Here is a 10298-nt window from a genome sequence, read left to right as displayed (position 1 = left end):
GGGGAAGACTCTCACAGTTATGAGATGTCAATAAATCTTAATAGACATTCTCATGACTGGACACAGTCCCTCCAGGAACCCCCCCATAAAGGAACTGTCATAAAGGAGATACCATATAAGATGAATCATTTCTGTGCCTGGCTACTTCACAATGCCTACAAGCTTTCTGTGGAGAAAAGCAATCAGGTTCTATAGCCAACCCACCATAAATGTAGCAGCCCCCTGGGGAGGACCGGGGAGGAGTTAGCACTAGGACAAGACACTGACTTATCTTATTGCTTGTTTATTATGTTACCTGCTTATGACATTACCTGTTGATTATGTCTGACGTTAGCTGTATGCCATGCATGCCTTATGAAAGATGTGCGAGCCCCACTATAGACACTCATTGGAAAATACATTCTCTCTCTCAGTCCTGACATGAGCTGAGGAGCCCCTGTGCCCCACTGTCTGCCTGTCTTGAATATTTTCCATAATCGGAAGTCGCTGTTCAAGTGTTGGGGACCCCGTCACCCCGACCCCGCGTGTCTCTCACCAACCCCAACGTTGGTTCTGGAGTTCCAGGCTCTGGCTGCTCGTTGGACATTGGATATTGACCTAATGGTAACACAGACCAGCAACAAACAACCCATGTCATTGTCTCCACTCTGACACAGAGCACCGCATACTGCTGTTTGAGGTCTCTAAGACTTTACACTTGTCCAGCAGTAGGCAGCCTCTTCGTTCGCACATTGTCCCCAAGTAATACAGAGTACGTTTCTCACGTTAACATATACAAAACTGAACTCTTGGTTTTACGCCTCAAGCCTGCATCTTGGCTAGACTTTTTCTGTTAGCAAACCGCACAACTTTCCTCATTCTCCATTCTGCTTCCCCGATCAGTCCATCTGCGGGACTTAATTCACTCAACAAATCTATTTATATGGTGGCGAGCATGTGCCAGACATCCTTTAGGCTCTTCAGTCAACATTGAATAAAGTTCATAAAGATGTTTGCTTCTATTCTATCAGGGAAATCATTCTATGGAAAAAAGAAAATACCAAGTATGGTAATGTATGTCAGAAGGGAAAACCTAACCCCCACCATCATGATCTCAATTCTACCTTACAAATCTGACTAGACCAGAGCATGTACACTGCTACAGATAAGAGCCAGCAACACAGGGAATCCAGGGCAGATAAACCCCTCCGGACCAATAATGAGAGCAGAGATACCAAGAGGGTAAGGGGATGGTCAGGGAGAACGGGGGAACTGATCACAAGGATTGACATATAGCCCCCTCCCAGGGGGACGAACAATAGAAAAGTGGGTGAAGGGAGACAGTAGATGATGAACAATATGAAATTTATAATTTATCAAGAGTTCATGAGGGAAGGAAGGTGGGGAAGGGAGGGGGAAAAACTGAAGAGCTGATATCAAGGGCTAAAGTAGAAAGAAAATGCTTTGAAAATGATGATGACAAAAAAAACAACAGATTGTTGTACATGGAAATAATGGTAGTAACAAGAAATTCTTGATATGTAGGATTCACAGTTTGTCTGGTTATGCTGGTTTGTGATGACAACTACCGTACCATATACAGGCAATAAATTTACTTTTTTTGTTCAACAATAAATGTGTACCATATTCTTCTTCATGGAAAAATAAGATATCCCCTGAAAATAAGACCTAGCACATCTTTGGGAGCAAAAATACAAGACACTGTCTTATTTTCGAGGAAACAGGGTAGAGCCAAACCTTTGGTTTGTGTGGCACATGAATTATACTAAAATGTACAGACTGTAAAAAATAAAACCCCTGGGACAGATTGGGATGAGTCAGCATCTACTCTACAGCTGTTTCGGTATCTTGTTTTAAGACAAATTTGGGGGTTTTGTTACAATTGAACATAAGGCTGACACATTGAAACACAGCAGCTGTTTAGTGAACATGTAGAGTGAATGCATGTGCCCCTGCTCATGGCTTCCACCACATTATATGCAGATAAATTTGTCTCCAGCTTGCCTAAATAATCGGTCTATATAGCCACCTACAGTACTCACTTTAGTATTTCTGCTGAGATGTTTAGGGGGCAGTTCGATGCAATAGTGCAAAAAGCCAATGATAGCCCTCTCCCTGTTCTTTCAACAGTACTTTGTTACGTAAATGGAACTTAGCCCAAACTACCGAGACTGAAAAACTTCTTTTTTAACTCCCCAATACCCTGCAAATGTCCTTTTCTCTAACACCACTGCCACCAGCCAAGCTGAAGTCATGACGTGCCTAAGCTACTAGTATACCTTCAGTACTCTTACTTCCAAGCTGGTTCCTTTCCATAGATTTATGAATTGATCACAAGTCTTTCAATTTATACTTAGCCGATTAAAACTCTAACAGCCAAATCCTCATGGCCTACCCGTGATTCTCTTGGCTCATCATAGCTTGCTCCTGGCTTGCTCTCCCACCTCACTGCCTGCTTCTCCTTCAGAACGGGTCTGTGGGATCTTCCTGCGGGACCCCGTTTGTACACATGTATCTTCCCAGTACTTTTGATCGTTTATGTACCGGTACTTGTGCATCGCCCTTTAGATTTCAGATCTGTTTATTTTAGAGTCCAGTACGGTGCCTGGCCTACAAAAACCAACCACCCCAAACACGCTGCCAATGAGCCGTCGGTTCTGCCTCCTAGCAAGCCTCCGATTTGGTTTCTGAGACGGTAAATCTTTGGGGGAGCAGAGCCGCATCTTCCTCCTGTAGAGGGATGGGTGGGTGTCAACTGCTGACTGTCTAGTTAGGGCCCCAATGCCTACCAAATAGGTTTGAAAAGGCTTCATCCGTACCTTTCCGTATACACGAAACCTACAGATAACAATAAATGTTTCAGTATCCCACTCTAATACGTCCTTTTCCGACACCTGAACACAATGCAGGTTAGTCTGGTGGATGCCCGCAGGTAGGTGGCACCCGCTTGTTTTCCAATGAGAAGAAACGCTCAGCATTGGTGTTTCTCAGTCACCGCTGTGCGTGGGTTACATGAGGCACATGCTGTCTGCAGCACGTGAGAAGGACCGCACCTTCACAGGTGCCTGGAATACGGGGATGCGAGAAATGCTCGTTTCTACCGCATTTATTACTAATATTAAAAAAAAAAAAAACTCTAAAAAAAAACCCCAACCAAAACCCAGAAAAGGTCATTTTCCTTTCTCCAACAGCTCTGGTCCTCCCCTCTTGCCCATATAACCCCTGACCCAGGTCCTTGGGGCAGTTCAAAACTGCATCCGTTCACCGCCGTTTTCACAGAAAACAACCAGTGCCAAGGATGGGGGCGGGGCTGGAAGAGGGAGACAGTCTGGTCCAGGTTCCACCTGGTGAGAGACCCGGTGGAGATTCACAGAATTCCCAGGAAAGGGCTGGTGCCCTCCCAATGACAAAGTTGAACTAGCATGGCCTGGAGACGGGACAGGCCCAGCAGAGGCGTTAATCCGGTGCCACAAGGGCCTGCCAGACCCAAAGACCCCACCGTGGGGTGGGAAATGGGAAGGAGCGGGCAGGCAGACTCCTGGGAAGTTTCACCATCCTCCCGGGTTGGGAAGGCCGAGGAATGTCCGAAGGGCACCAGGAGCCTGCCCAGTTTGGCAGAAAAAGGACTCTAGGGTGGGGAAGCCACAAAAAGGGCCACGGACACGGAGGAGGGCGCACAGTTTCACAAAGCACCGTGATCACAGACCATAGCGATGGGCTCATGCTACTGACGCAGAAACTGAAATCCCAAAGTCAGGAGGATGGCCTTGCTGGGAGGAACTCGGTGGCAGTCTCTCACCCTTACCCCAGGCCCGGCAGCCTGGGGAGTCCCACAGAGCAGCTGACAACACCGGGGGTGGGGGATGCCACAGAAAAGCAGCCAGCAGAAGGGAACGGTGGGAAACGGCTCCAGGACTCTCGGGAATGGAGGGCAAGACCGGGTACAGGTGGACAGATGCCCGAGAGACAGCACCAACAAGGTTTCCTGTTCGGCAGTCATTTGGCAAAGGGGGAGAAGGCTCCAGGAGGCAGCTGCTGGGCGCCCGGATGGGGCCCCGAGGCCGGATCGCAGGAGTGCAACGGGTGTACCGGTGATAAAACCCCACGCTGGACCCTGATGGGGAGGTGCTGGCTGAGGGTGGGTGTCACTGACAGAGGGGGTGTCTCGTGGGAGCCTCACAGTAGCTATCACCGGGCCACAGGGAAGGTATGGCCACAGGTCCCAGGGGGCTCATCCCAGCCGGATGGGAAGGCAGTCTCACAGGGGAGGTCCGTTGACGCCTGGGTGGTAGAAGGCACAGAAGTCTTCGTATCGACAACGGCCCTTTTTGGCAAAGTGTCGGCAGACGGGTTGGTCAGATTTGTCTGTGAAGCGGTGAGAATTGGACAGTTTACAATCTGATTAACAACAGAAATACATGTCCCAGGAAGCTGGGCCAGAGAGGGAGAGTGGCTTGCCCATTCCCTCCCCTCTCCAGCTGTGTTGGAATGATAGTCTTTACGCTGGGAGAAGAAATAGAGCTACTTCAAGGGGGAAGGGAAAATGTCTACAGAAGGGTCTCGGGCATTCTTCTGGGGCGCGGGCAGTACATACATACACACGGGCTTTGAAAGGGAGAGCTCACCTTCCATCATCTGGGGTCCATCTGTAGGTGGGCAGGTATTCTTGACGAGAGACCAGCTCTTGAGCCTTCGAGGGTTCCTCTGCTCTCTGTGAAAGCCTCCCCTGGGTGGACCCCCATGGCCCGGCCCCGGAAAAGGAGGCTCAGCACTGACTCCCCACCAACCACGGCCATATGGGCCAAACCTGGGACCCAGGCCTCTCCGCATTGGGCCTCTACCCCGGGGAGGAGGCGGGAGACTCAGCAGTGGTGGTATCAATGGTCCTCGAGAGCCCGGAGGACCTCTGTGTAGAGCTGCAGGGAGAGGGCGAAGGAGATGGAGTGTTTGCTCCAGGGCCAGTTTGATCCCGACACAAACATCCTGGGCTCCTTTGAACTCTTTCTTGACACACCATATCCGTACTTAAAGACGCCCGATCTTAAGTGCATAGCTCCATTATCATAAACTAAACACACCTGTCACTCCCGCCAGGTGGAGAGCCAGACGTTTTCTAGCACTGCAGAGATCCCCCTGGTGCCCTTGCCCGCCACTAGCCCTCCCTCTGCCAAAGGTTAACACCAGCCTGACGTCTACCACCACAGCTGTTTTCTGCCTGCTTTCAAACTTTGCATCAGAAATGGAATCATACAGCCTGCATTCTTTTGTGTCTAGCTTCTTTCGCTCAACAGCATGTTTGTGAGATTCGTCCAAGTTGGTTGCCTGTAGCAGTCCGCGCGTTCGTTTTCACTGCAGTGCGGAATTCCAATGCGTGCGTGTACAACAAGTTATGTATCCATTCTACTGGTCATGGGCATGTGGGTGGTTTCCAGTTTGGGGCTATAACGAAAAATGCTGCGATGAACATTTTGATAACATTTCTCTTTGTCACACATACGCATGCATTCTGTTGAGTATATACGTAGTAGAGGCACTGCGGAGCCACAGAGCATATAGATACATACGTTCCCCTTTAATAGACACTGCTAAGGGTTTTCTGAACGGTTGCACCAGTGTGTACTCCCACCGGCACTTGTTCCCGATCTGCAACAGCACTGGGCACAGTGATCCTTTGGTTGTCAACAGGCTCCAAGCTCAAACTTCCCACTGCTCAAACAGCGGAGATCGCAACAAATCTGCTCGGTGCTCACAACTTTGCTCAAACCGAAAATCCGACTGTACAGGATGAGAGTGAGCCAGGCACCTTGCCAATGACACAAAGGGGTGACATGTCCGTCTCAGCGCCACTCTTGCTCAGTGCGTTAGAACATCTGTCAGTGTGCTTTTGGCAGCACTTTATTGGTGTAAAATACCATCATCGGGGCTCCAAAGAAAGCTAGCGATACCAGGAGGACAGCTCAGAGGAAAACAGTGAGGACCACGCTGAGAGTTAAAGCAAGAAATCATGACACTGTGATACTTGAAAAAAAAAAAAATCATCGCAAAATTTTAACCAGGTCGCCGCTTATCTGATTTGGCGACTGAATGCAACATGTCGACACTCAACATTTTTGAAGAAAAAAATGTGATTAAAGCAGCCAACGTAGCAAAAGGTGTGAAATCAGTAACCAGAAAACAAAGAACCCGGACCATCAAAGAGCTTGAAAAATGACTGTTACTTTGCATAAACCAGAAGCAACACGATGGCGAGAGCATCCGGAGACAGTGATAAGTGAGAAGGCGAGAAGCCTCCAGATTGATTTAATGAAAGATGCTGCGGGAGTGAGCGCATAGCAGCCTGAAGAGTTTAAAGTCCGTCCTGGCCGGTTTGCAAAACCCAGAAAGAGAACAGGCACACACAGTGCAGTGGGGCGTGGGGAAGAGACTAGTGCACATAAAGACGAAGCCGACAAATTTGTGGCTGAATTTGCTGAATGTGTGCAGGCTGCGGGTTTTGTTCCCCAGCCAGTGCTCGACTTTGACTTTTAGGGAAAAAATACCGAAAAGGACCGCCATTACTAAAGAGAAAAAGACAGTGCCAAGCCAAAAGTCTATGAAAGATAGTCTCACTAGGTTGTTGTGTGAGAATGCTAGTGGGGACTTGAAAGTGAAGCCCATGTGAGTGTACTATTTTTCCCAAATCCACGGGCTATTGAACGCCACCACAAAATGAAACAAAAGTTCATTTTATTTGCTGTATGGTTTTGATATCTTATGTACTATATTTGTTGTATTTAGATGTTTTAGGGACTATCCCTGTAACCTAGTGCTGTTAACTTTGTTAAAACATCCAGGAAAAATGGATTTGTAAATGTAATTTTGGGGCCCCAGGAATCAATTATTTGGTTTTCCATTATTTCTTTTGGGAAAAATATGTTTAGCTCTGGAACTTTTGGGTGTTTGAACATGAATTTGGAATGAGTTGAGTTCGATAACCGAGGTACCACTGTATTGCCAATCTTTCTCATGTGAGCACTGTGGCGAGTGTAAACAGTGGTGCTTATCGGACGACCAATGTTGAGTCCTTATTTGCATTCATGGGCTCTTCAGGGTGCCTTTTTGAGGAGGGGCTTGCTCTAGCCTTTTGCCCATCCCTTTAACAGACTGTCCGGAAGAGCTCTTCTCTTCACACAGGCCACGGTGAACTCGCTGCACACAGCTTCTCCCGCTCTATGGCTGCCTTGGGTTTTGAGTTGCCCTCAGGTCACTTCCAGTCCCACATGTGCAAACTAGAACGGCTTCAAAGGGTTTCCAAAGCTGGCCTTTTGGAAGGAGATGGTCAATCTTACCTTCTGAGGCTCCTTGAGTGAGTTGGCACTGCCTGTCTTTCAGTTGGTTGTCAATAGCTCAACCAATGGTGCCACCAGGGCCTCCTCTGAATGCTTAATGGTGCCATTGACTACAGGAAAGTTGACATTCTTCATTATGATTCAATTTATCAATCTTTCCTCTATGGTCAACACATGTATACGTCTTGGGGTTAAGAACATGTTTCCTCTAGTGGAATTATTCCTCTACTTTCCATACTTAGAGATCAACAAGTCCATTTGGAACAGTTTTTTGTATATGCTATGATTAAGAGGTCAATTTTCTCTCTGCTCCATACAGAATACATAGTCAACTAGAACCCTTTACAAATACATGTGCAGGTCTGTTTCTGAACTCTCTCTATTGACTTACATGTCTGCCACCCTTCTAATACCACACTGTCATAATTACTGCAGCTTTACAGTACGTCTTGATATTCAAAGTAAGTCCTTTTTATTTTTTCAGTCACCGAAGGGAAAACATTATTAACCTCATTAACCTGGAAACACGCTCTGCTCATACCTAGAGCTGCCATGGGGCGGCTCATGACTGAGGCTTTCAGGCAACCCAGAGAGGTTTAAACACAGGTGCCCCTGAGGCCTACTCATAAGCGTCAGGCCTGAATCAGGTGGGGTGCAGGGGTGGGAATCCCTCCCCAGCCCAACCCCTGAAACTTGCTAGGAGTGGCACCCAAAGAACTCTGCCATGGGTCTCAGGCACTGGTTGAGGAGGTCTGCTTTGGGGCCCTCACCTTTCTGCCCAGTGCCTGGAGGTGCAGCCCCTCTACTTTGTTCTTTAAGACTGTCTCGGCAGTCTTGCACTAGAAAATTCTTTGTATATAAAGACGTAGAACAATGAGAATCTAATGTCGGGGGTTTAAATGGAGAGAAAATGCTTTGAGAAACGATGTACAAATGCGCTTTACACAATTGATGCGTGTATGGATTGGGATAACAGTTGTATGAGCCCCTAATAAAATGTTAAAAAAAAAAAGACGTAGAACACTTATTTCCACAAGAAAACAGTGGGTATTCTGACTGGTGGTGTATTGACTCTACAGATCAATTTGAGAAGTGACATTTCAAAACATCCGGTTTCCAATGTGTAAAACACACAGTCTCTACCTTCCCATTTACTCGGTGCAGAAGCACTGGTCTTTGGATCTCTGGTCCCTACTAGGTTTTACTCCCTCCCGTGCTCTACTCTCCTGGAGGCAATTCAAGGATTGGGCCCCTTTCTTCTCACCTGCCTTGGGATCACCGGGCTTCCCATTGGCCATTGGAGGAGGGCCCAGAAGGCTCGGTGGTCCTGGAAGTAGACACGAAAATATATGGTCATCAAAATGGACTAAAGGACCGATGCCGTGATTCCACGTTTTAATTTCTAGTACGCTTTCCTTAGTTCAGCCAGTAAAGCCAACTATATTCTCGGCAGTGTTGTCCGGTTCTCACCCCACCCATCTGTCCGTCCTCTGCAAAGCTGTGCCATGGTTAGCAAACAGTAGCCTCAGCCCTGGGAAAAATAAAGCAGGAGAGGGTACTGACAACTTTTCCTTTCCCTTCAAAGTATCCCAGGTGATCTTCTCCCCATCCTAAAGAACAGTTTAGAGAATCTGCACTTGCACCTTTCGCGGAAAATCTGGTCGCAAAGCATCATTCCCGTCATCGAGATCTGTGACCTCTTTGGCCCCTGTCCCCCGCTGTTCTGCGGCTGCGCGCGCGGGAGCGCTTTATCTTTTCCTCTCGGCTGTCTCTACTCTCTACAAAGGTTTGGGGATTGGACCAAGATTGAGGATTCACGTAAGCAAACGTGTCGTTCAGAGCTTCAACCAAGACTGGACCCCTTTCCTAGGGCGTGCACCCTTCTTCCTTCCCTAAGGGTGTCCCCTCCCCACCTTGTTAGCCCCGGGCCCCTTGCCTAGACAGGCTGACAGGCATGAGCATCTCCCGGGCTCCTCACCGATGGGACTCCCGTCGTCGTCGTCGTCTCCGAGCTCTTCGCGATCGGGCAGTGGGGCCTGCGGTCGTGGAGGCTGGTGCTGCTGAATCAGCTTCTTTCGCTTCGGCATCGTGGCTGCCGCAATGGCTGCAGTGGGACCTGGAGGGCAGTGTGGAAGGGGCCCGGCTGGGATTCTGTTTCCGCTTCCGGGAGGTGGTGGACAGCAAGGCTGAGGCTCCCTTCATTCCACTTCCGGAAGGTTGTGGGTCTCCTTGGCTGCAGCTCCATCCTCAGGTCTTTGCCAGGCATGGAAGCAATGCAAAAAAAAAAAAAAGCCTTCTCTTTGCCGCCTTCCTTTAAAGGTTTTGAAAAGCCTCCATTCCCTTCCCGCCGGGGAGGCAACACAATTCGTTCCTTGCGGCGTGCCGCGTAGAGTCCTGAGGATCCCGGCCTGAAGGCCTGAGAAGGGAGCTGTCACATCCTAGGACCGCCACTTCCGGTCCCCTGGTTACCATGGTAACGGCCGCCGCCACAACCCGCCTGCCCTCCGACCGCCTTCCAAGGCCCTTTAGCACCACCAGATTGCCTTCCTCGCTCGCGCTCATTCCTTGGGTCTGGGAAACGGCTCCTGATCATTCTCCCAGAGAATCTGGGTCCCGGCGGCGCAGCGTGCAGCGTCCTTTCCATAGGATCTCTGCCCTGGCCCCTAGTCCTTAGCCCAACCGGCCGGCCTCCGGGTGGACCAGGTGGCTGGTGCGTGTCCACGCCCCCCTGCTCCGTCAGCGGTAGACCCCGCCCTCCGCCCCGCCCTCTGCTTCCGTCAGCGGTAGGCCCCGCCCCGCCCTGCTTCCGTCAGCGGTAGACCCCGCCCTCCGCCCCCTGCTTCCGTCAGCGGTAGGCCCCGCCCCGCCCCCGCCAGGTGAGTGGTAGCTTCCGGCCGGCGCGCGAGGCCCTGATGACACGCGGCCCCCCTCTTCCGACGGCGAGTTGGTCGCGCCCGTGACGAAGTGAAC

At 49.7% G+C, this 10298-nt stretch overlaps 1 protein-coding gene across 1 annotated transcript; it reads right to left on the bottom strand.

Annotated features, from left to right (window-relative positions):
• Positions 1-2563: 2563 nt before the first annotated feature.
• Positions 2564-10012, bottom strand: PRR3 (proline rich 3). The gene is made up of 4 exons (XM_004711664.2): positions 9307-10012; positions 8593-8655; positions 4626-4916; positions 2564-4365 (listed from the first exon to the last, which is right to left on the bottom strand). Exons 1-4 carry the CDS (start codon positions 9413-9415, stop codon positions 4259-4261), a joined length of 570 nt encoding a protein of 189 aa, XP_004711721.1. The 5' UTR covers positions 9416-10012; the 3' UTR covers positions 2564-4258.
• Between the last annotated feature and the right edge of the window lie 286 nt (positions 10013-10298).

This window comes from Echinops telfairi, unplaced genomic scaffold (genome assembly GCF_000313985.2).
Source record: "Echinops telfairi isolate 266 unplaced genomic scaffold, ASM31398v2 ScPeMD7_655;HRSCAF=1070, whole genome shotgun sequence".
NCBI classification, from domain to species: Eukaryota; Metazoa; Chordata; class Mammalia; order Afrosoricida; family Tenrecidae; genus Echinops; species Echinops telfairi.
The sequence above is the reverse complement of the archived record's forward strand: the minus strand, read 5'-3'. Positions and strand labels throughout refer to the sequence as shown.